Below are 26,591 nucleotides of genomic sequence, written 5' to 3'. Positions count from 1 at the left end.
AATGCACAGAAAACATTCATAAGGATTGTTTTGGAATATGAATTTTAAAAAGATTTTAAAACTAGAAAAGATAAAAGAACATTACAGGTATAGAAATATATTTTAGTATGGAAAATTAGAGGGTAAGAGAAATGTTTCTGAATGAGAAAGTATTTTGTCTGGTAAAGCAATATTCTTGTGCTAATGTCCCAGATTAAAGATGACAAAATTAAGGATGTAAAGTTGTGAATGTCTAAGTAAGTTGCAGAAAGTTTGGGGAAGGCAAATCTCAACATTTTTTTGTGTGATTAAATTGGCTATAATTTATCTATCAAGATAATTTTCTTCTATTTCTTGGGCTTTATTACTTGTGGAAACTAAGTCTTAAAGTAATTAGGGTTTGTATCTGTTTGAAAGACTGAAATGATTACTTTGTAACTGGTTAAACAACTGTTACTTAAACCTACCAATATAGATGACACCCTAAGTATGTGACTAAGTATAATATATGCATCTGAGAACTATAGCTATCTAAGCTTTGTCTAAGTGTTATGTTAAAGTTTATAAAATGAGGGGCTGGGGTTGTGGCTTAGCCGTAGAGCACTCACCTAGCACATGTGAGGCCTTGAGTTTGATCCTAAGCACCACATAAAAATAAATAAATAAATAAATAAATAAAGGTATTGTGTCTAAATACAACTGAAAAATAAATATTTTTTTAAAAGTTTATAAAATGAAAGTGTATGTAAGTTTACCGTCAAGATAACCACTAACTGCTCTCTCTTTTTTTTTTAAAAGAGAGAGTGAGAAAGAGAGAGAGAGAGAATTTTTTAATATTTATTTTTTAATTTTTGGAGGGCACAGCATCTTTGTATGTAGTGCTGAGGATCGAACCCGGGCTGCACGCATGCCAGGCGAGCGCAATACTGTTTGAGCCACATCCCCAGCCCCAAACTGCTCTCTTTTATACATTGTATCTGACATTGAAGGGCCATGCTCTCAACTGAAGACCTGTCTTATATATTTGTTTTGAGTAAGACAATTTCTTATCATTAACTCTGTTTCCTAAATGTATAAGAGATTTAAGCCTATTGACTTTGTTAATCCATGCAGACCTGTGATTACTGTTACCATACACTCTGGATTCTAAATTGCACTTTAAACGTTAAACTTAGTTGAATGCAAAGCTTTGCCAAGTTGATGTTCTCCAAACTAAAATTATGTGTAGCAAAATCTCTGTTTTATATAAAAATAACAAATTGGTTGGTACTGATTCATATCATTTGTCATTTTATAGCTGAATCAAGTAATCTGTTGTGAATAAGTTATATATACAATTTGGTGTTAATCTTCCCACTGGAATTGGAATTTAAATGCATTTTGGAAGCTGATAATGAGAGCCTGATCTGTTTAAAGGTGAAACTGTAAAACACGGAAGCATTTTGCCACTTTTTCCACAAAAAGAAAGTTAAAAGCTCTGTTAGCCTTTGTTTGAATCATGTTTCAGATGTAATGTATTGTGGCATTTATCAGGACCTCCACCTTCCCCGAGATCAAACTCTGCCTCCCAACTTACTACATGTTAGAATGGCTCCCAAATAGGCTAGACTTGAGCTCATTTAGGGTTGTTATAGGTGGGGTTGTCAGGAGGTTGATGATAGCTCCAGTCCGGTAGGTGCTGGACTGGTTGGCTGGGCAAGGTGATAGCAAGGTGCCCTCACACCCTCTTCTAACCTTCTGACCTGATGTAGCCAGCCCTAACTGTCCCCATGTCCTGCCCACATTCCTTCCAGTTGATTGAAATGAGTTGCTCTTGGTGGAATGGCTGGATGCAGAATAAAAGCTAAGAAAAAGAAAGTGATAAAACCACAGGACAGAGAAAGTAATTTTGAAAAGCGGGGGCGGGATGTGCTAGCCGATCTTAGGGATCAATCTTCCACACTAACATGAGCAACATGGAGCCTGCACTTGCTTTATTTATATCAGGGAACATCAAAGGTTTTCCATGGAATGTTCTTTGCCAAAAAAGGTAGGAGGTGGGCTGTCAAGTTCCCAACAGGTTATGCCCAACTCCAGAGCTATGAGAGGGGTCTCCCTAGTAGAGCAGAGATAGAGGTCATGGTTTGGGGCAATCTAATACATGGCGTGGTGGTGGGGGAGTCAGTATAGTTCCCAAGGGAAAACATAAATCTCCATGGCTCGACAACAAATAAAGACCCTCAAGTAATTTGCGGGTAGCTCCCTGCACCAACACACATCAGGACTAATGGAACCAGTGAGCCTGCTCTCTCCAGCATCTCTAACCAATGCTTCCCCCAGGCAAAATGCCCCCAGTCTGAATGTTCACAGGATTGCCTGGCCATGAACAACCCATGCAGACCCAGTCACTATCCGACAGATAAGGACGTAAGATGCCCCAGTCTCAGCCATGTTGCAGTCCCAGGATCTCAATGCCATTCCACCTTGCAGAGAGACCATGAGACATGTGCACAAATGAGTGACCTTGCAAAGAAGCGGCAAAATGGTGGCCACCAGAACTCCCAGCAGGAGGACCATAGAACAGCCAAAACCTAGGCACCCTGACACTAGACCTCAGGCCCTGGGTGGTGTTCTCAGGCAGAATTGGCTGCACTGAGATGGTGGTAGCAGCAAACCTGCAAGCACCCTGGCCCACAAGGCTCTGGCCACTGTCCCAAGATGGAGATGGCTGTGTGCAACCAACCCTGCAGGCAACTTGGCAATGGACCTCTGGGCGACAGTGGCGGCAGTGGCACCCTGAGAGTCCCCACTGCTTCTTACCACTGTCACCACTACTGTGCAACACAATTTCCAAGGGAAACTCTGGAATCCTTGAAGGGCTCTGCCATTACTCTAATCCTGAGACCAGACCTCAGAGAGGGAACTGCAGTCTCTGAACTGGGACACCAAAAGTCAGTGGGAGTCATTTGATGGCACTCAAGCTGCAGAGCAAAGGGGCTACTGTAATGGGCAGGAGAGTCAAAACAGCAAACAGAATAGTCTGACTGCTGCAGCCCGAGGATGTGAGTTCATGGTGTTCCTGGAAGAGAAAGATATGAGAGGTTTACTAAATCCTCACCGGATCTGAGTAAACAGAAGAGTTTAAGACCAAGGGGGGAGGTCTGAGTGGAATAAAAAAAACCAGCTGTATTACCTCAATCAATTCCAAGGCCTAAGCCAGATTAGAAACCCAGAATGATCTGAATGAAGAGGAGGTGTGTTGCAATGAGTAAAAACTTGGAACACAAATGCAAAATTATACTTTTAATGTTAGTCCCAACATTATGTAATGGAGACATAAGGCCTATTACCTTGGTAACCACAACCTAGGAAAAATGAAATAACCAGAACTCTTTCTGGCTACAATACCACACTACAATAAGCAACTATATATCTAAATGCTATATGAACACATTCAAAAGCCCAGAAATAATGCCAGGATTGTTGTGAAGTTGCATGAGCACATTGTTAACTGTACAGGTTATTATCAAGTTACATATCAAAAGATTAATTCAATTTGTGCTCTGACCAACAAATATGATAGCTATGTTAATCCTTTTCCTATTCACCACTTGGTACAGGTATATTTAAGTGGTTGTCAATTTGATGGTTATAATAATTGCCCATTGTGCTTTTAATCTGTGCTCCTGGTTATTTCAGATTGTAGAATCTTGGGGCAGGATTATATGCTGTGAATTGCTCATAGCATATGCCCATATGTCAGAAGAAGTAACTTTGGTAGAAATTCTTCTTATACTTTGGATATTAATCCTATCCTTGAATAAATAAAACAACATTTCAAGTAAAGAGTGTTCTGCAGTGCAATGTATTTCTTATTTTTGTTTGAATGTAAGGGTTTTTTTTATTATTTATACTGGGGGGAAAATAAAATAAATAGAATTGTTTTAAACTTTCTCTCCACTATGCACACCCATACCCACATGCATACAACTTACTTCTAATTAAAGGTGAGGTCAGGTTGAGGAATAACAGCAACAACAAGAAAAAAAAAAAAAAAACACTACCAAGGGTGAAGAGCACTGGGGAAAAAACAGAAAAAATATTTTATTCCTTAAGCACAAGATGATTTGTTTTGAGCCAGCAAAATGTTTGAGATTGCCATCTAGACTACCTGTTAGTTTAAGAGTAATCCTTAAACTCTACTTACAAAAACAAATTTGGCAAAATCACGGGTTTTAGTTACTCTACAATATGAAGGAAGCACAAAATATCAGTCACTCTCCATTAATTTTTATTGTTCAGGGTTCTCCAGGGAAAAAGAACCAAGAGACTTATTGTAAAAATTGGCTTATTGGTTATGGAGCCAAGAGAGTCCAGTGTTTGTCTGAGGCTGGAGAATCAGGAAATCAAAGGTATAATTCAGTTTGAACTAAGGACCTGGGGCTGAGAGTTGTTGGTTTAAGGCCAGACTGTCATTGAGCCCGAGAAACAATGATGGCCTGTCATATCCCAGACCAGGGAAGATGGACACCTCAGATCAAACAGAGGAATTTGTCCTTCTTCTAACCTTTTGTTTTGTTGGGGCCCTGAAAAGATTGGATGATGCCTACTCACACAAGGGATAAAAACTTCTTTGCAGAGCCTACTTACTGATTTAAAAGTAAATCTTTGCAAGAAACACCCTCAGAGAAAGACCTTGAAATGTTGTTATGGGTTTTTTTTTTTTTTTTGTACTGGGGATTGAATTCAGGGGTGCTCAACCCCTGAGCCACATCCCCAGCCCTATTTTGTGTTTTATTTAGAGAGGGTCTCACTGAGTTGCTAATTGTCTCACCATTGCTGAGGCTGGCTTTGAACTTGTGATCCTCCAGTCCCAGCCTCCTGAGCAGGTGAAATTACAGGCATACACCACTGCACCCAGCCCAGAAACAATGTTTTACTAGCTATCAGGGTAGACTTCAGGCAGTGGGTTGACACATAAAATCAACCACCACCTTGATTGTATAAGAATTCCAAACTCATTTAAATTTGTTGACATAATATGTTTATTTAACTAAAACAAAACATACAAAGAATTCCTGAAGTTATAAATGATGTCTGTCATTGTATTTTACAGAGAACATTGCACCATCAATGTTGTATTGTCTTTTCATCACTGTGGAAAAACATTTTTTTAAAGAGAGAGAGAGAGAGAGAATCTTAACATTTATTTTTTAGTTTTCAGTGGTCACAACATCTTTGTTTGTGTGTGGTGCTGAGGATCGAACCCGGGCCGCACGCATGCCAGGCAAGCGCACTACCGCTTGAGCCACATCCCCAGCACGAACTGTGGAAAAACATTTGAAGACAGTAAACTAAAGGAAGAAAAATTGATTTCTGGCTCAGTGTTTCAGAAGTTTTAGTCCAAGTTTGGTTGACTATATTGCTTTTGGCTCTGAGGTAAGGCAGAATATCACAGCAGCAGGAGCTTTGGAGAAGAGATGGTTTAATTTATTGTAGCAATAAAAAAATAATTTACAGTTTAAATAGAGGAAAAGGGGGAGGGAGATGTGGGAGGCAGGAAGGTGCCTGGGACATAAAGAACCTTTCAAAACACGACTCAACAACTCTACTCCTAAAGTTTTCCTCACCTCTCAATAGCACCGTAGTCAACACATGGATCTTTGTGGAACATTCCAGATCCAAACTATAATAAACATCAGCTCAAGGTACAGAGAAGTAGTTGATAACACAACCAAGATTAAAACTTTTTGTTGAGGTTTCTTGTTCTAGCAGTCAGAGGCTCAGTCTATGATTACTGAGGTTAGCACAGGAAATGGTTAAGAAAAAGTGCAGGATTGGACTGTCACAAAACAGAACAAAGAGCTCAAAGTTGAAATTGAAGTTAATGGATCTTCATGGGGGTTATCAGATCTTGGGGTGGTAGGGGCGAATGGGTGGCAAAGGAAAGATGCGGGTGGCTGCTATGATGGATGGGAGAGTGAAAGCAGCAATTAGAACAGTCCACCTCTTGTAGAAGTAGGGTATGGGCTCATGGTGTACCTACAAGTGACATACAGATACACCTTTTAAATCCTCACTAGATCTGAAAAAGCAGAGGAGCTCTAGGCTGAGTGACTAAGTCTGACTGACATGCTGGAGGCCTCTGGATTTGCAGTTCAGTCTTTGTTTGCTCTAAGGAGGAAGAGCAGGAAGTAGATTGGCAGAAGATCAGTAAGGACTGTCATTTCACTGAATCACATTTCCAGAAGCTTCTTGGGAGCATCTTTAACCTTCAGAAAAGAAACACGTTATTTCAACTCTCTGAAGAAATCCTACTTCAGTTCTCCTGCATGACCCCTCATCAGTCACTCCCCAGTTCATAGCCATGCTCACCTTGGGTCATGTTTCCCTCCTCTATGACCCAAGGGTCCTGCAGCCTCTACCACCCTCCTCCCTTCTTTCTCACAGGCCAGAGTCAGCCCCAGCCCTGCTGTAGGCCTTGGTGTCTCAGGACTGCAGCTGCAATGACTGGATCTGCTCCCTGACTGGGAGCCTGCTCCTCCTCCAGATAGGAGGGGCCATAGGAACTGGGGGTGGAGAGAGTCCTGAACAAAGAAAGGAGCCTGGAACCTGGTTCCTGGGCCTTGGCTGCAGATAACATCTTTCTTCCCTCTTCTCCCTCAGCCTCTCCTTACCTGGGAGCAGCAGAGCTCTAAAAGTGACTGGCCCTGCCTACTCCCTCCACTCTGGTTAAGTCAGCTGGAGCATCACACTCCAGCAGCTGCTCAGCCCCTCTAGTCTCTGCCCTGACAGGGAGAATTTCTCAGAACTCAGGGCTGAGCAAGGCCAAGCTATTGCTACCAGTGAGAGGAGGGAGGCCTGATTCTTCCGTCTCATCTCAGAATGAGAAGGACCAGTCAGAGTGCAGACTGGGACCTTGGGAGTTCACTTTCCTGTCCTCATTGCTCACACAGCTGCCCCATGTCTCTCTCTCCATTCTGCCCACAGCACCTGTCAGGAAGATCTGGAGGCCTAGGTGGATGAAGCAGGTGAGGATCCAGAGCAGGGCCAAGGGAACAAGTGTGCTGGCTGCGGACTCCTGGAAGACTCTGTCTATGATGGCACTTGAAGGTCCTGAAGTGGAAACACAAGAGCGTTAGCCCTTGTTCAGAGCAAAATCTGTGGAGATGCCTGCTCAGCTCCTGCTGCCCCACGTCACTCAGGCAGGCACATAGTTCCTAGACCTCTGTGATGTGGCAGCTATTGTGACAGGTCATGAGGAGGAGGGAGACAGGAGAAGGGCCATGTCCTTAAGGAGCTCATATAGATAAAGGGAGAAGCCTGGGTGACATACAACTCATCCTTCCTGGTGGCAGAATATGAGGTGACCCATGAGAATGATGGTGGAGAAGGGTCTCAGGAACTGTCATGTGAAGTGATTGATAAGAATTTCCAAAAAGAGATGAGCAAATGCCAGACCAAAGCATGTGCATTGAGGAAGAGTCATTAGGAGGTGAGAAGGAAAAAGATGGGAAGACTATACCTTTGATTGTTAACCTAGGTCTCTCTCTCTCTCTCTCTCTCTCTCACACACACACACACACACACACACACACACACACACGCAGCAGCATCTCATGTGAAGGCAGCTCCCACTTCCTCCCCCGCCTGCCAGTTACCTGTTGGCTCCAGCTCTGGCTTCCATTGCACCAAGAACTTCTGAAGCCAGGTTCTACAGTCACCTATTGAGGACCTGTGTAAGAATTCTGTCACCTCCTTGTCATTTTCCCACATTTCTTTCATCCAGTTGGACCCAGAATGCATCTCTCTCCACCTTCTGTTGTCTGAGTCAAAGTGGAGCCACATCCGTCCATTGAAGCCAAACTGCCAGGAGCTGTTGGATTTATGCTGACAACACATCCTGCCCTTCAGGGTGTGCAGACCTGCCCCCATCAGAGAGAAATCAGCCTCTTTTCTTAACAAATCTTTTGTCCCACACAATACCACCTTCCCCGGTTTCCTAATCTGGCTGTGTTCTGTCTGCCAGTCCAGCCCTGTCTGGGCTTTCTGGAGTGACCAACATCTAATTTTTTAAAAAACATGCACACAATCAATTTCCCTCAACCCAATATCAGCTCTCTCATGTCCCTGGACCATCCTCACTTACCCCTGGCCATGTCATTTTCTGCTTTAATGTCAGCCAGTTTCTGTTTTAGCATATCCCCCATTTCTCTCAGCATGGTGTTTTGCTCTTCCCAGGTGATTGTGGCGCTCACTTTCTCTCCCAGGGCACTCAAGGATTTGACCTTGTCCAGGCCACAGTCATAGGAGAGAAAATTCTTCTGGTCCACCTGGGCTTGGACTGTACACCATTGCTGTCCAGTTGCTGCCTTAGGATTGATGGTGAAGTCATAGCAGAGAGAGTGAGTGCCTGTAAGGGAAAAGGGCGAATAAGGGTTGGGCTGGTGAGAAAGGATCCTTTAGGCACCCTCTCCCCATCCCTCTGAAGGGCTGAGCTGGCAGAGCAAAATGACCCTTCCCAAGCTCTCTGCTCTACCTGTTTCAGGTGGGCATGTTCCCCTTCTTTGAGGAGGAGGGGACAGCAACCTCATGTCCCAGGACATGGCCCACTTCCCCTCTGCCCTTTGAACAATGCCTACACCCAGCAGCACATCACCTTGCAATGGCGGTGCCAGGCCTGCTGTGAGGGGAAGGCCTGCCTGGCAGAGGATGATCAGAAGCAGGAGAAGGGAGTGCGCATGCTGGGTCATGGTGGGGCAGTGAGGATGGGATCACAGCTGAATGTCGGAGAGTTCATAATTATGGTTCATAGCTTTTATCTTGAGTGTTAGGAGATGGCACTAGTGCCTCAGGGAATTGCGTTCTTTTAGGTTGGAAAGTGATATCCTACCCTGAGTAAAATGGGAAATCTGTAAGTTCAAAGAAAAGTAGTAGAGGAAGAAAACAAAAGTACACACTTTGAGGATCACAAAAGGGTACATGCCATGTTGCATGTCATATAATAGCCAGAAAAATGCCTAGTCCACTGTGCTTTATAAGAAAGCCTGGCAGATTCTTGTTTATCAAGTGTATTTGAAAGTGTCTGGTACCTGAGCCAGACATGGTGGTGCACACCCATAATCCCAGTGGCTTAGGAGGCTAAGTCAGGAGAATTGCAAGATTAAAGCCAGCCTCAGTAACTGTGAGGAACTAAGCAACTCAGTGAGTCCCTGTCTCTAAATAAAATTCAAAATAGAGCTGGGTATGTGGCTCAGTGGTCGAGTGCCCCTGAATTCAATCCCTGGTACCCAATAAAAAAGAAAATATCTGGTACGCTAATCCAGAACCAAAATTAGTAGAAAGGAAGAAATAATAAGATCAGAGCAGAGCACAAATAAATGAATTAGACATGAAAAGTCAGCACAAACAATTAATGAAATAAGGAGCTGCTTCTTCCAAGAACTAAACAGAAGTGATAAACCCTTATCTGGACTAAGTAGGCAAAGGAGAGAGAAGACTCAAATTCAGACAAGAAAAGGGAGACATTGACTCCATAGAAATACAAAGGGTCATTTGAGATTATTAGGAACAAAGATATTCATGTTTGTTATTATTTGCAAAAATTTGGAACCTAGAATAAATAAACAAATTCCAGATCACTTACACATATATACCTTACCCAAGTTGAATCATGAAGAAATAAAAAAAAAAAACAAAACTGAGCAGACCAATAAGACATAACAAGAATGAATCAGTAGTAATAGCCTTCCAGCAAAGAAAATCCCAATACAAGAGAGCTTTATTGCTAAGTTCTGCCAAATATTTAAAGAAGAACAGTTTCTAGTTTTCCTTAATTTATTCCCAAAAATAGAAGACAAAGAAATTATTCTAACTACATTTGATAAGATCAGTATTGCCATGATATCAAAACCTGACAACACACAGAGAAATTAATCTAAGTAGGATGCCATCAATTAAAAAGCATCTACACAGCAAGGGACACAGGAGCATAAACAAAAAGTCTGCACAATGAAAGAAATTCTTTGCCACAGTTCCTTTGACAGAAGATTAACATCCAGAATATATAAACATCTCAAAAAACTTATCACCCCAAACTCAAATAACTCAATCTGTAAATGGGCAAAAGAACTAAACAGATATTTCTCACAAAAAGAAACATAAATGACAAAAAATATTTGAATAAAATGTTCAATATTTCTAGTATCAGAGAATTACATTGGAGAAATGCAAAATTACACCAAGATTTCATCTCATTCCATTCAGAAGGACAATTATCAAAAATACAGATAATAATAACAAATACTAGTGAGGATGTGGAGAGAAAGGTACACTCACACATTGTTGTTGGGACTGCAGATTAGTACAACCTCTCCAAAGAGCAGTACAGAGATTCCTCCAAAAACTAGAAATAGAACCTCCATACAACTCAGCTATCCCACTCCTTCATCTTTATTTAAAAGAACTAAAATCAGCATACTGTAGTGACACAACCACTTTAATGTTTATAGCAGCACAATTTACAATAGCCAAATTATGAAATCAGTCCAGATACCCATCAAGAGATGAATGAATCAAGAAAATGTGGTATATAGACACAATGAAGTTTTACCCAGCCATAAAGAATAACGAAATCATAGTATTTTCCAGTAAATGCATGAAAGTGGAAAACATCCTGCTAAGTGAAATAAGCCAGACTCAAGGGTCAAATATTTGTTTTCCATTATATTTGGAAGCTACAGAGAAATAAGGGAAAGAAGGTGTTTGGGACAATCAGATATCATAACGATACAGGGAAGATCAGTGGAGTAGAAGGAGATAGGGAGGGGGAAGGACAGACAAGGTAGGAAATGCAGAATGAATTTAACAAAATGATGTTATGTGCATATGTAAATATACCATAGAGAACTTCCCCTTTATGTGTGTGTGGACAGCTTCAATCAAGGATGGCTAAATAATGAGTGAGGGGAAGTTCAATGGAAGGGGAAGAAGAACAGGTACTGGAATGGAGTGGGTCAGATTCCATGCATGTGTGGTTGTGTTGGGATGATCCAGCTACCATGAATAACTATAATGCTCCAATAAAAATAAAAAAGAAAGGATTTTGAAATTTGCAGAGATATATGTTCAAACTGCTTTGAACAGTATATAATGTACACATATATCAAAACTTAACATGGCACCCCTTAATATGTGTAATTGTGATGTTTTTTATGTATCAGTTAATAACATAAAACAAGTCTGCTCACAAGGGCACCAGCACTGTCTAGAAGGTCACTGATGATGATTGCTAAAGGCTGGGGTCTATGGTGGAAGTTACAGTTCAGAACTGGGATTCTAAAAGTAAAGGGGAAGAAAAATACTGATAGACCCCAAATAGAGGCCATGAAAAGGTAGAAGGAAAATGTGTGCCATGATGCATACAGTCAGAAAGGGGCCTGATCCTCAGGGAGCTAAGCCTGGGGTTGGGCAGGCAACTCAGATTCTGCCTGATTTCAAGAAGTAAAGCAAAATCCAAGGATGGATGTTTAGAAGGCTGAAAGCTGACACCCACCAAAAGTCTGGTTGTTTGCTCAGTTTCCAGACCTCGGTCATGTCTCAGAGCCTGACCTTATTCCTAGGAGGAGAGACCAGGATCCTATCAGGAGAGACCCTTCAATCCCAGAGTCAGTTCAGTGTCCCCTTTCAGATTATTCCACAGAGCCATCCCTTATTCATGTGGGTCTCTGTGCACAGAGAAAGAGAAAACATGCAGACATTCATCCTGGAGATGGTGTGCGCTGACCTCATATCCAGGCATCTGAAGCATCACCAGGGCCCCGTGGTATTGATAAAGGTACATATGGGGCCAGGAATGAATTGACCTATCCTACTTCCTGCTGAAATAGGAGTCATTTCAAATTCCCTGAATTTGTAATAGAAATGAACAATCATGGGCTTAGTGAGTCACTGGCTGGCATTGGAGCTACCCTAGTAGGGAAAGCCAAGTACAATCTTCTGACACTGTCTCCCCCATTCCCCAGACACTGCTTTTAAAGTAAGATCTCATCCTAGAGAAAATATGGAGATTTGTGCCAACCTAAAACCTTGAAGGACGCACGTGGGTCAACTCTATCCTCTCCTGTTATTCCCAGCCTGGGCCCTGGAATTTTCTGTAATATATTTTAGGCTTTATAGTCTTTGTTACAATCACTCAATTCTGTTCTTGTAGCACATAAGCAGCCATATTGACCTACATTTCTTTCTTTTTTATTTTTATTTTTTAAAAATTTTTTTAGTTGTTGATGGACCTTTATTTCATTAATTTATATGTGGTGCTGAGACTCGAACCCAGTGCCTCACACATGCTAGGCAAGTGCTTTACCATTGAGCCACACCCCAACACTTGACCTACATTTCTACAAATTTTGCATGTTTCCCCCTCTCCTGTCCCTGCATATCCTTACTGGCTTTAATTGTAATTTGTAGCCTTGATACTTGCCATTGTAGTTGGAGATTAAATTTTAGTGTAGTTTTTCATGTATTTGTTGCCCATCTGTACTTCTTTAGAGAAATATGTTTAGTTTATTTGCCCTCTTATCGATTGGATTAGTTGTACAATTACTTTTAAAAATAAGATATTTGGGAAATTAGGAATGAAACTACCATATGATCCAGCTATCCTACTATTTGATATTTATCCAAAACAATTGAAGTCAGCATACTATATAGATAAAGGTATAGCCATGTTTATAGCTGCACAATTGACCATAACCAAGTTATAGACCCAGCCTAGTTGTCTGTCGACAAATAGGTAAAGTAAATGTATATTCACACAATGGAGTTTTATTCAGCCCTAAAGAAGAACAAAATTATATTGTTTGCAGAAAAATGGATGAAGCTGGAAAGGATCATGTTAAGTGAAATAAACCAGACTCAGAAAGTTAAGGGTCATATATTTTTTCTCATATGTGGAGGCCAAGGGGGAAAAATATGAAAATAGAAGGGAGACCACTAGTAGGGTAGATAAATAGGATCAAGGGGTAGGAGGAAGGAAGGAAAGGAGAGGTACTAGGAAATGAAATTGTTCAAATTATGTTATACATATGCACGTTGAATGAATATGTCATAATGAATTTCACTATTATTTTTAAATTTTATTTAATTTTTTTAGCCATGCTGGGGCTCAAACCCAGGGCTTTGAAAATGCTGGGCAAGCACTCTACCACCCAGCTTGCTCCCAGTCCTACTGTGTATAATTATAAGGCAGCAATTAAAAAAGAGAAAATAAACAAATATTTGTGAAGTATTTGCAATTCATTATAATTTTACATAGTAGTGAGATGTACATCATATTCAAACATACACATAGTCCAATCTGGTAGATTTTGTTGCCCAGTACTTACCAATACTCTCCCTTCATTCCTCCCTCTCCAGCCCCTTCCTTTACTCTATTGTTTTCTATTTCCCTCTATTTTCATGAGATCCTTCCTTTATTTTTAAATTCTATTTCTTTTTTAGCTATTTTCTAGGCAGAAAATAATCAACCTTTGACTTTCTCAGTCTGTCTTATTTCACTTAGCATAATGTTCTCCAGTTCCATCCATTTAGCAGCAAATGATGTAATTTCATTCTTCTTTATGCCCCAATTAAACTCCATTGTGTAAATAGAGCACATTTTCTTTATCCACTCAATGTTGATGAGCACCTAGATTGGTTCCACAACTTAATTATTATGAATTGCACTGCTATAAACACTGGTATGCACATAGCATCATAGTACCTTGTTTTTGGTTCTTTTGTGCCGCAGTCTGGCTGGGCACAAAATAACCGAGCCACCACAAAAGCATTGTAGATTCAAACAGCAACTCTTTATTCCCGAACTCTCACTGGCACTCTACACGCATGTTCTGGGGAAAATACACCCCCTCCACCGGGCTCTGCGTACCAAATACTCTCAGAACCCTGCGAGAACTCCCCAGGAACTCAAGGAGCGGGCACCTGAGGCATCAGGATATGCCCTATTCCCAGCAGGATCCACCCTAAACCTGGATCCCTCTAAACCCGGAGCCACCCTAATCCCTGAGCAGGGTCACCTTTCAAACCAAAACTCTCAAACATTCATGCAATGTCACTGCAAATGAACTGGGTCCAAGGCAAGCCCATTTCCACAATGGAGAGTCCTCCCTCTAAGCAACATTGGGTAGGCTGATAAGGAAATTGCCATGCATCATTCCTACTTGGCTATGGCTCTCAGCACTTTTGGATAAATACCAAGTAGTGGAATAGCTGGGTCAGTTCCATTCCTAGTCTTTTGAGGAATCGCCATATATCTTTCCAAAGTGGTTATACCAATTTGCAGTCCCATGAGCAATGGATGAAAGTACCTTCCCCCACATCCTCATCAGAAATTGCTGACATTTGTAATTTTGGTGATTATTATTCTAACTGAGGTGAGATAAAGTCTCAAGCACTTTTATTTTGCACTTTCTTGATTGCTAACAATGTTAAACATTTTTCATATATTTGTTGGCCATTTGTGTTTCCTTTGAGAAATGTCTGTTCTTTGGCCCATTTGTTGATTGGGTTATTTATTTACTTATTTTTGGTGATAATTTCTTCTGACTTCTTTATATATTCTGGATAATAGTCTCGTCAGAGGAACAGCTGGCAAAGGTTTGCTCCCATCACGTCGGCTCTCTCTTCATGTTCTTAGTTGTTGTCCTTGTTGTGCAGAAGCTTTTATTGATGGCATCACACTTATTCATTCTTGGTCTTATTTCCTGTACATTGGGTGTCTTCTGAAGGAAGTTGGTGCCTGCACCTATGTGCTGGAGTGTTGACCCTCTGTTTTCCTCTAGCAGTTTCAAGATTTCTGATTGTTTTGGCTATTCTGGTTCCTTTATACTTCCAGATGAATTTTATGACTGCTTTTCCCCCCTGTAGTTTTGTGAAGGTTGTCATCCACATTTCAATGGGGATTGCATCAAATCTGTAGATCCCTTTTGATTAAATGGCCATTTTAACAATATTAATTCTGTCTATCCATCTTCTACGGTATTCCTTGAACACAAGGTCAGGTGCATGCAGCCCTACCACTGAACTACATCCCTGTTCCTATTGTGTGTAATTATAATACACCAATTAAAAAAGAAAAAAAATTTTTTGCACTTGGCTCTTTTTCTTTATCAAAAATACAGACGCATTTCAGATGTACATTCTTGATAACAACTGAATAATTCTCTAGTAGAAGGATTTATCATACTTTTGTTAACTATTTGCCTAGTGATTGAAATCAGGATATTTCAAATGTAAGAAAATTATTTTTTGATATTTATAACTTTAATTAATTCCATATTTTTATTGGTGCATTATAGTTGTCATTACGGGTGGCATTTTCGTACACGCACAATACAGCAACAGAATTTGGCCAATATAATTCCCCAGTGTTTCCTTTCTCTCCTCTCCTCCCTCCCCTGGTCTCTTTCCTCTTCTCTACTGATCTCCCTTTGATTTTCATGAGACACCTGTCTCCCACCCCCCGCCGCCTTCTTTTCCTTGAATAGAAAATTCTAAAAAGTACATTATCACATGAACTTGGAAGGGACTGGACCTGCCACTATGACTCAGGACGACCTGTGATAGAGACATCTGTGCTGGGCAAAGGGGCCTCCTTCAGGGCAATTCCTCTCTGGAAACGCACAATGCAGCCCCTGGAGTGCAGAAATGCCACCCGCAGCGGGAAAACGCACAGCCTTTCACAGTGGCTCTTTCCCAGGGGGATCCAGGGCCCACGGAGAGAGAGGCTCGGCCCCCACTTCTGAGGGCGGAAGAGACGCCGGCGCTGTCACTCCTCCTCCCCTGTCACCTCGCTCCCGCGCATCCTCCAGCTCCCGCGGCTCCCACCACAGGCGCAGAGTCCAGAACCTGCCGCGGGGACGTGGACCGGCGGGACAGAGCCCGCAGGGAAAGTCTGGGGACTGAGGAAGTTCGATATGCAACTCACCTGCCCGCGACGCCAAAAGAAAGTTGGGCAGGAACTGAGCGAGGACGCCGAGAGCGAGCTCCGCGCGTACCGCACCCTCCATGGCCTGGAGCTCTGGGCCCTGGAGACCCGCCTCCGGGCGCCAAGACTTAAAGCCTGAGGCCCCTCCCCTCCCGCGCCCGGCGCCCTCCTTTCCCTCTGCGGTCCCGGGCGGAGACACCTGCGGCCGGTGCTGGACGCCGCCAGGATCTCTGCGACGGGGCGGGGCAGGACGCATCCCCAGCTCGTCCCCCCCCTCCCCCTTGCCACCGGCTTCCGCCCTCCCTGCCGCACTCGCTGTGAGGCCCAGGCTGTTACCTGGATAAGGTGGACCCAAAGCAAAGGATCAAGTTGGAGACACCAGCCTCAGCGTCTTCCCTGCGTCCTCCGGGGACTTCTTGGGCCCAGATGTTTAACCATCTGCATTCCCACCTTGGGTCTCATCCCTTCCATTCTGAAAAGACCAAAGAATTTCGGACCGTCTGAAATCAATGTGGTTGAAGGCAGTTGTTGGGTAGCCTGCCATCAAGGATAGTTTTGAGTAGATTTTGTGCCTCTGGAGCCTAAAACCTTCGGGAAAAACTCTCTGAAAGCAAAAGTGAAAGCAACTTCTCCTTTAGGAAAAGCTCCCACAGTCAGACAGGAAGTGCCCAGCAGCTCTACCGCCTGCATGAGACAGAAAGAATCTTTTTTTTTTTTTTTTTCCTAATACCTTTATTTTACTTACTTATTTTTATATGGTGCTGAGGATCGAACCCAAGGGCCTTCCAAGTGCTGGGCTAGCACTCCACAGCTGAACCACAACCCCAGCCCCTCTTTCATCCTTTTCTTTTGAGGTACTGAAGATTGAGTCCAGGGGTGCTCTTCCACGGAGCTACATCTTCTGCTCCTTTGGAAATTTTTCTTTTGGATGGCAGGTCGCTAAATCATCCAGGCCTCCTGCTTCAGCCTCCAGGGAGGTGGGAACACAGGCAAGTGCAGAAGCACTTGATGAGGATGAATGTCTTAAAGTTTCCTGTGGTCACATTCATTGTTATCTCCTCAGGATCCAATCATCTGAACATCCATCCAACCACCAGGTAAGCCCCATTTAAATAACTTCAAATACACACTTCAGCCCTGAGTGGGAATTAGTGAACTGATCACCTGAGCCTGAGGAGACTTCAGCTTCTTGATGAGTGGCCCCTGATCTGAGATCTCTTACACAGCCATTCACAGGTTCAGACACAGGAACTACACACAGGGCCCCATCTCATGGCCTGGGTATCAGGCCTGTGGCATCAGAGAAGGGAAAACTAATCTAAGAGGACTCTGGCTTCTTGATGAGTGGCCCCTGGTCTGAGATCTCTTATTCTGTCATTCAGAGGTTCAGACACAGGGCCCCATCTCATGGCCTGGGCCTCAGGTCTGTGGCATCAAAGAAGGGGAAAGTAACTACTGAGTTAGGAAAGCCCTGGTGAGGGATAGGCTTGTCTAAGTGCAGGGCACTTGCATAATCTCTTCCTTCACCTTCATTCCACCAGAGAGCACTAACTGACAGAAGTGGAAACTGATGCAGGAAAGTGTTTAAAAACAGGAAGGCAACACCCCTCAGTCAAAATGTCATGACTTCTATTTCTGAAAGTCCAATCTCCAACTCACACTCTTTCAGCCAACTCTGAAGCTGATTCCATCTCCATATGGGATCTGCTTTTTGTTTGGCAGCCAGGAACTTCCTCCTGATCCACTTGCTCTACTCGACTAATCTCCCTACTGTTGTTGTTATTGTTTTAATTAGAATACTATATATGTAAGAGTTTAGCTGTTCAACATTTTGATTTGACCTTGTGAAATCCAAAGTGGAGACATCCATTGAACCAACTCAGATTTCTGACCTGTAGACTGTAAGATAATAAATGGGTTGATTTAAGCAGCTAGGTTTGGGGTAATTTGTCATTATTGAATATAAAACAAATAGCAACTCCTTCACATTTTAAGTGAGAATTTGACTAGATATAAAATTCTTTTCTTCAATACTTTAGAAATAATATTCCTTTGTCCTCATGTGACCAGGACTCTATTGCTCTGCTTCTTCTTACTTGTTTTTCAGGGCCATCTGGGAAGGGAGCCAGAGGCTGTGGGTTTGTCACCTCTTCTGAGTCTACTTGGCTGCTGGTCATGGTCTCTTGGAGGTGGGGAGGTTTAATATCTTCCCCTACTTCTTCATAAGTGCACTCATAGATATGACAAATTAATGTTTGTATGTGATGTGGGTACCCATGTTTCCTGAACCTTGCTCCCAGATATTTGTTTCCCTATTTCTCAAATAGGTGGAAGAACAAGTCTACTTTGAAGTATTGTTGTGCAGCTCAATTAAAATAATGGATGCAGTAGTGTAAGTGTAGTGCCTGGCTCATGATTCCAGGAAGTAAACTGTAGATTTTTTTGTTATGAGTAGCAGAAGATCTAGGTGGTAAAACTAATGCATATCATCTTGACAAGTCACTTAATTTTCTTTGGGTCTTTTTTTTTCTATTAAAATACAATTTATCTTAGTAGTCTGGGCAAGACAAATTAAAACCACAAGGAGAAAACATTGAGACCCACTAGATTGGCAAAAACTGGACAGTATTAAGTACTGACAAAGTCTGTGCTGGAACAACACAGACTCATAAAATACAGAGGCAAATGCCACTAATTAATGGACCTTGGAAAACAATTTAGATTTTTTCAATAAAGGGGAAATGCACATACCTTACATCTTCAATTATACTCCTAGTTACCTGTGCTAGAGAAATTTCTATAGAGAAAAATGTTCTATATATTTAAGGTCAATATCATATGCAGTGGTTATTCATCTTCGTTTTCCTTTATGTCTGATAAATGTTATATTCATTTGGTAAATAATTAAATTTTCATAATGAATTAAAACATACATCGAAAAGTTAAAAAACAAATTTTGATTATCATATGTAATCAAAATCTTATTTGTTTCAGAATTGAGACTATTTCCAGTTGACCCGAGTACTGGGAATAAAGCTCAGTGGCCCAGCACTGGCCTAGCATGTACCAGTACTATTGTTTGGATCTATAATTAACCCCCAAAGCCCCTGGGTTAAAGACTTGGCCCTAGTTTAGCAGTATTGGGACTTGGTGGAAACTCTAAGACGTGTGTGTGTGTGTGTGTGTGTGTGTGTGTGTGTGTGTGTTGGGAGTGAGGTGTTGGAGGGGATTACACAGGGGTGCAATGAAATCTCCCAAACTGGGAGCCTAATATATTAATTGTCTTAATATTTTGTCTCAGTGATGGAAAGATGGAAAGCTGACTAACAGAGCCAGGGCACAGGTTTGATCCCCAGCACAAAACCCAAAAAGAAACAGAAAATCTGAGCTGCAATGCACAAGCAGACAGTTTCAATTATGTAGATTGACTTGTCTTGCTCCTCTCACTGACCAAGTGTGACCAAAGGGTGAAAGGCAAGAAAGTAACTGGTACTAATTCTTCTTTTTCAAGAGTCCCTATCTATGAGCTTATAGTAAAATGCTTTTCCTAAAATCATTTCTAGGTGGTTGTGGGAATTTGTAAATCTTTGATTACTGTATTTCCTACATCTTTGCCTATTAGCCAGCATTGTGGTTTAAAGATAATGAAATTTTGCTCTGGTTCCTCACACACTGTAAACTCTCAAAAAGACTAAAAGTAACAAATAAGAAATTAAATTTTACATTTAGAATATCTATTGGTAGTACCAATGCAAAAAACTTTAAAAACAGAAAATATTAAATTGAAAAATCTTGATCTTTGCATTTCATTTATTTTTACAGGTTTTTAAAATAATTTTTATTTTTTAAAAGTTAATTCTGCATTACAGGAAAAATAAAAACACAAGCAAAGAACAAAGTCAACCAGTCAGAAGCAGCTTAGTTGGACGTGTTGCTATAGGTTGTATATGCGCAATATCCCATTTTGTGTGATTGAGATCATGGTGTCATGCTTTTCCACACATCATGAGTATTCACAAATTTAAAATCCCAAAGCTACTTTTTTTTGATAACCAAGTATTTTGATATCCTTTTTTTGATGAGTATTTTTTTTGAAAACCAAGAATACACGACACTAATTCGATGTGTTATCCTTTCTTGAGGACAAAAAATTCACTGAAGACAGAAATGGCAACAGGCCTCTAGATAGACATTTTGGCAATTACAACTAAAATAATTCATTCCCTTGATGCTCAATTTAAAATGAGACAGCAACAGAATAAACCAGCTTGTTTTATTACCAAATTTCTACTATTCAAATATTAGCAGAATGCATGTTCCCTTTGAATTAAAGTATTCTTATAGTACAGTCAGAAGATGCACACACACCCATGGCTCACATCAAAATGTAAATCTTTGAGCACTTGCTCCCATCTTTTCCTGTGTGTTTCCCTGTGTCCCTCTGCTGCCAGCCTCATGAACAAGTCCTGATACACAATGCCCAGAGATAAAGCAATTCTATGTCCAAGATGCATCTCTTGTATCAATTATAACAAAAATATATTTACAAATTGGCTAATTCACTAGCACTACTTTTTAGGATTCACTGTCACCTCAGGACAGCTAGAAAGCCTAGATATTGTGAGTTGAAATATGAACTTTGTGCAAAATAAACACAACTTACCAAAAATGCACATACAGATCTTCCAGATATGGCGACACTAACAAAGAGCACTTCCCCTCACCCTTCCTTTTGTCCCTTCACCATTCCAATGACTAAATTCAGGACTTTTCCTAGCCCCAAGAGTTGGATTAACAAGGGTCATTCCCAGAAGACAGTTCTTCCTAAGAACTAACAAAAGTATATTTATATAGGGATAATTTTGCTACTTCTAACAAACTTTGGGCATTAGGACTTATCCTTTAATACCCAGCAAGATTAACTAAAATGCACATATAAAATGGCTAGACAGTCTGAACTAATCTAAGGGGCACAGATTGCTTCTCTGTGCATACTTTCTTCTTCCCCCACCCCCCACCCAGTGAACCTTCCCCCTACCCTCCAAGACATCATGTTCAGCAATTCCATTCCTCTAAATGGCAACCATTCCTATGTAGTAACAAAACCTACTTAAAGGGCATTACTTAGCTCTCTACTTTTACCATGTGTTGTGCACTTTTAAACATCTAGAAACACTAGATGTTTCCAACAAGGACTTAAGTTGCCAACTATACATACTGTAGCACTGAATAAATTGCAACAGTTACTTAACAAAGACTACACTTGAAAGCACAACTCCTCCCCTTTTTTAAAGGCTAGAATTTGAAAGTGTCTCCCAATCAGTAACATTCTGGCCTAGAACCCTTCTCCTTCTAGTTTTATCACCCCATGGGTCAGATATATGCATCTGTAATGCTTAGAGATGACTTTAACAATTTACTTCCTAAGTGGTTTTAAGAAGAGTCTTTCCTATGAATTTAACACAACATGTACTCAATGTGTTAGTTACTAACTCTACTTATGTCATACACTGGCAACCTCTTTAACATCTAGATAGACTAGATGTAAATTAGGACTCATTTGTCCTTTATATACACTATTTGCACAGAATAGTGAAACAAAACTTGCAAATATAAAGAGGCAATGGTTAATTTTGCTTCACAGAAAATATAAAACCCTTTATATTTTCTTTTCCTTCTTCCTCCCTGAACCAGCACAGATATATTATGCACTGCTCAGAGAAGTGTTTTGATCATTCCAAAAGGCGGTTATTTCCTCATGAATTTTAACAAAAAGATATCTACAAAATGTTTTATTTACTACCTTTAGTTTTAACATACTTTGTGCACTTCTAAACATCTAGAAAGACTAGATGTTTCAAATAAGGACTTAAGTTTGTCCACTATGTATATAGTAGTGTTGAATAAGCTACACACACGCGACAATGGTTATACCTGAAAGTGTCTTCTAAGTAGGATCATTCTGACCTAGAATCCTTCATTTCTTCAGCTCCTTTCTCCTCTGTCACACGTGTCACACCTGAGTGTCACATGATATGATGTGTTTCAATTTCACTTCTAAAAGTCCTTTTCAGAAGACTGCCTTTCTATGAATTTGAACACAAAGTGTACAAAATGTGTGAGTTCACTAACTCTATTTTTCTCATACATTGGCAACCTCATTTAATATCCAAAGACTAGATATTATAAAATTAAGACTCCTTTGTTTAATGTATATACAATATATATACAGTACAGCAAAGTTAAATGAAATGCATGTTACAGGGCAATGGGTAAGTTGAAATTTTCTAGCATTCTAAGAAAACACTTTCTGTAACTTCTTCCCTCCTGCCTCCCTCAATCCAATGAACAAGTATAGACAGTGTTCTGTTAAGAGGTGGTTTAACAATCCAAACAGTATTTCTCATCAGTTTTTAAAAAGTATTTTCAAAAAGTTTCAGTTCTACTACTTCTACTTTTAAATATATCAAGCACTTCTAAATATACCGAAGGACTAGCTATTCCACATAAGAAACCTGTCCGCTATGCACACAGCACTGGTAAATAAAATTGGACACGTAGCAATGGTTATAATCTGAGGTATCTTCTTTTTTTTAAAGTAGGCTAACTTTATTTTTAAATTTTTTTGTAACAATTTTGAAACTTCATACATCAAACAATAAAGTTGTGAAACACATAATGTAAACACTCTTGGAAATTCAAAATTCTGATACAATCAAAATGAAAGTGCAGAACTTTGTAATCTCTTACAGAATCTGCAAGAATCGTGTAGCAAAAAAAGTATGGTTATAAATAATTTGAACATATGCTAAAATAAACATGTTGAATATAACAGCATTTATAAAATTTTTTCTTCTAATATGATCATTTTATCCTTGAACCTTTCCCTCCCCACTTCCTTCTATTTTCAGTCCAGTGAACAAGGACAGGAATATGTAACACTTAGAGATGGATGAACAAATTCATATCCAAAAGTCATTTACAGAGGATAAGCTTTTCTATGAATTTCAACTAAAACTGTACAAAACGTTCTAATTTTACTAACTACTTGGTCATACACTGGCAACCTCTGTAACATCCAGAGAGTAGATGTTGCAAAATTAGGACTCATTTGTCCATTATATACACTATATACATAGCAAAACAAAATGCACAGAAGATACAGAAAACTGATGTCTGAAAATGTCCAAGTATGAATGCACTAACATATTACCTTTTGCAATTGCTTCCTTCCCACCTCCTCCACACCACTGAGCAAGTACAGACAATACTATGCTGCTCATAGATGTGGTTTAATAGTTCCATTCCCCAAAAGACAATTTCATATGAATTTTAGCAAAAATATATTTACAAAGTGGTATTTTACTACCTATACATTTAACATATATAGCACCCTTCTAAACATCTAGACAAGACTAGATGTTTCAAATAAGGACTGCACACATGTAATAATGGTTCTAATTTGAAAATGTCTTCAAACTATGAGCATTCTGGCCTTTTACTGACTCGGTGAGCTATATTGTTCCATTTCGTGGAAGAGAATCCTTCCTAAGAATATTAACACAAAACTGGTTTACTAATTTTACTTTTGTCATACACTGGCAACCTCTTTAACATCTAGAAAGACTAGATGTAGATTAGGACTCATTTGTCTTTTATATATAGTATGTACACAGCAAAGTAAAACAGAACCCATAGACATAGGTACAACTCTTAGCTCACAGTAAGCACACAGCACAGTACTCCCCAGAAGCAGTATACAATTCTGTACTACTCAACAGGGGTTTGGCTATTGCATTCCCACACACCACCACCCCCACCCCGCCAAAAAAAAAAAAAAAAAGAAAAACATTTCATAAGAATTTAACAAAAGGAAATTTACAAAATATGTATTTTTTTTTTTTTTTAATTTTTTATTGTTGGCTGTTCAAAACATTACATAGTTCTTGATATATCATATTTCACAATTTGATTCAAGTGGGTTATGAGCTCCCCTTTTTACCCCATATACAGATTGCAGAATCACGTCAGTTACACATCAATTGATTTACATCTTGCCATACTAGTGTCTGTTGTATTCTGCTGTCTTTCCTATCCTCTACCATCCCCCCTCCCCTCCCCTCCCCTCCCCTCCCCTCTTCTCTCTCTGCCCCCTTTACTGACATTCGTTTGTCCCCCTTGTATTATTTTTCCCCTTCCCCTCACTTCCTCTTGTATGTACTTTTGTATACCTCTGAGGGTCTCCTTCCATTTCCATGCATTTTCCCTTCTCTCTCCCTTTCCCTCCCACCTCTCATCCCTGTTTAATTTTAATCTTCTTCTCATGCTCTTCGACCCTACTCTGTTCTTAGCTACTCTCCTTATATCAAAGAAGACATTTGACATTTGTTTTTTAGGGATTGGCTAGCTTCACTTAGCATAATCTGCTCTAATGCCATCCATTTCCCTGTAAATTCTATGATTTTGTCATTTTTTAATGCAGAGTAATACTCCATTGTGTATAAATGCCACATTTTTTTTATCCATTCATCCATTGAAGGGCATCTAGGTTGGTTCCACAGTCTAGCTATTGTGAATTGTGCTGCTATGAACATCGATGTAGCAGTGTCCCTGTAGCATGCTCTTTTTAGGTCTTTAGGGAATAGACCGAGAAGGGGAATAGCTGGGTCAAATGGTGGCTCCATTCCCAGCTTTCCAAGAAATCTCCATACTGCTTTCCAAATTGGCTGCACCAATTTGCAGTCCCACCAGCAATGTACAAGTGTACCCTTTTCCCCACATCCTCGCCAGCACTTGTTGTTGTTTGACTTCATAATGGCTGCCAATCTAACTGGAGTGAGATGGTATCTTAGGGTGGTTTTGATTTGCATTTCTCTGACTGCTAGAGATGGTGAGCATTTTTTCATGTACTTGTTGATTGACTGTATGTCCTCCTCTGAGAAGTGTCTGTTCAGGTCCTTGGCCCATTTGTTGATTGGGTTGTTTGTTCTCTTATTGTCTAATTTTTTGAGCTCTTTGTATACTCTGGATATTAGGGCTCTATCTGAAGTGTGAGGAGTAAAGATTTGTTCCCAGGATGTAGGCTCTCTATTTACCTCTCTTATTGTATCTTTTGCTGAGAAAAAACTTTTTAGTTTGAGTAAGTCCCATTTGTTGATTCTAGTTATTAACTTTTGTGCTATGGGTGTCCTATTGAGGAATTTGGAGCCCGACCCCACCAAATGTAGATCGTAGCCAACTTTTTCTTCTATCAGACGGCGTGTCTCTGATTTGATATCAAGCTCCTTGATCCATTTTGAATTAACTTTTGTGCATGGCGAGAGAAAGGGATTCAGTTTCATTTTGTTGCATATGGATTTCCAGTTTTCCCAGCACCATTTGTTGAAGATGCTATCCTTCCTCCAATGCATGCTTTTAGACCCTTTATCAAATATAAGATAGTTGTAGTTTTGTGGATTGGTTTCTGTGTCCTCTATTCTGTACCATTGGTCCACCCGCCTGTTTTGGTACCAGTACCATGCTGTTTTTGTTACTATTGCTCTGTAATATAGTTTGAAGTCTGGTATCGCTATACCGCCTGATTCACATTTCCTGCTTAGCATTGTTTTTGCTATTCTGGGTCTTTTATTTTTCCATATGAATTTCATGATTGCTTTCTCTATTTCTACAAGAAATGCCGTTGGGATTTTGATTGGCATTGCATTAAACCTATAGAGAACTTTTGGTAATATCGCCATTTTGATGATGTTAGTTCTGCCTATCCATGAACAGGGTATATTTTTCCATCTTCTAAGATCTTCTTCTATTTCTCTCTTTAGGGTTCTGTAGTTTTCATTGTATAAGTCTTTCACCTCTTTTGTTAGGTTGATTCCCAAGTATTTTATTTTTTTTGAAGATATTGTGAATGGAGTGGTTGTCCTCATTTCCATTTCAGAGGATTTGTCGCTGATATACAGGAATGCCTTTGATTTATGCGTGTTGATTTTATATCCTGCCACTTTGCTGAATTCATTTATTAGCTCTAATAGTTTCTTTGTAGACCCTTTTGGGTCTGCTAGGTATAGAATCATGTCATCTGCAAATAGTGATAATTTAAGTTCTTCTTTTCCTATTTTGATGCCTTTAATTTCTTTCGTCTGTCTAATTGCTCTGGCCAGTGTTTCGAGAACTGTGTTGAACAGAAGTGGTGAGAGAGGGCATCCCTGTCTTGTTCCAGATTTTAGAGGGAATGCCTTCAATTTTTCTCCATTCAGAATGATGCTAGCCTGAGGCTTAGCATAGATTGCTTTTACAATATTGAGGTATGTTCCTGTTATCCCTAGTTTTTCTAGAGTTTTGAACATAAAGGGATGCTGTACTTTGTCGAATGCTTTTTCCGCATCTATCGAGATGATCATATGGTTCTTATTTTTAAGTCTATTGATGTGGTGAATAACATTTATTGATTTCCTTATATTGAACCAGCCTTGCATCCCAGGGATGAATCCTACTTGATCATGGTGCACAATTTTTTTGATGTGCCTTTGTATCCGAGTGGCCAGAATTTTATTGAGGATTTTTGCATCTAGGTTCATTAGAGATATTGGTCTGTAGTTTTCTTTCTTTGAAGTGTCTTTGTCTGGTTTAGGTATCAGGGTGATGTTGGCCT

The 26,591-nt window shown here is 40.4% G+C and overlaps 1 protein-coding gene and 1 long non-coding RNA gene across 2 annotated transcripts in view; one reads left to right on the top strand and one right to left on the bottom strand.

Annotated features, from left to right (window-relative positions):
- Positions 1–4,979: 4,979 nt before the first annotated feature.
- On the bottom strand, positions 4,980–16,092 carry LOC114095949 (UL16-binding protein 1-like). The gene is made up of 5 exons (XM_027939387.2): positions 15,944–16,092; positions 8,108–8,371; positions 7,620–7,883; positions 6,952–7,074; positions 4,980–6,230 (listed from the first exon to the last, which is right to left on the bottom strand). Exons 1-5 carry the CDS (start codon positions 16,023–16,025, stop codon positions 6,226–6,228), a joined length of 738 nt encoding a protein of 245 aa, XP_027795188.2. The 5' UTR covers positions 16,026–16,092; the 3' UTR covers positions 4,980–6,225.
- A 525-nt stretch (positions 16,093–16,617) lies between these two features.
- Positions 16,618–26,591, top strand: part of LOC139706016 (uncharacterized) — a 39,761-nt gene continuing 29,787 nt past the window's right edge. The window contains exon 1 of the long non-coding RNA XR_011707698.1: positions 16,618–17,040. This is a non-coding gene — a long non-coding RNA (uncharacterized lncRNA). The remainder of the gene's footprint in view (positions 17,041–26,591) is intronic.

The sequence above is a fragment of the Marmota flaviventris genome, chromosome 6, assembly GCF_047511675.1.
Source record: "Marmota flaviventris isolate mMarFla1 chromosome 6, mMarFla1.hap1, whole genome shotgun sequence".
NCBI lineage: Eukaryota > Metazoa > Chordata > Mammalia > Rodentia > Sciuridae > Marmota > Marmota flaviventris.
This window is presented reverse-complemented; position numbering and strand designations above follow the sequence as displayed.

Excerpts from the sequence above, each read along its gene's own strand:
- LOC114095949 (XM_027939387.2), bottom strand. The coding sequence starts at position 16,025 with ATGGAGGGTGCGGTACGCGCGGAGCTCGCTCTCGGCGTCCTCGCTCAG. Across the intron at positions 7,884-8,107 it reads AGAAAATGACATGGCCAGGG|GTCTGCACACCCTGAAGGGC; the intron begins GTAAGTGAGGAT and ends TGATGGGGGCAG. Across the intron at positions 7,075-7,619 it reads GCCAGAGCTGGAGCCAACAG|GACCTTCAAGTGCCATCATA; the intron begins GTAACTGGCAGG and ends TTTCCACTTCAG.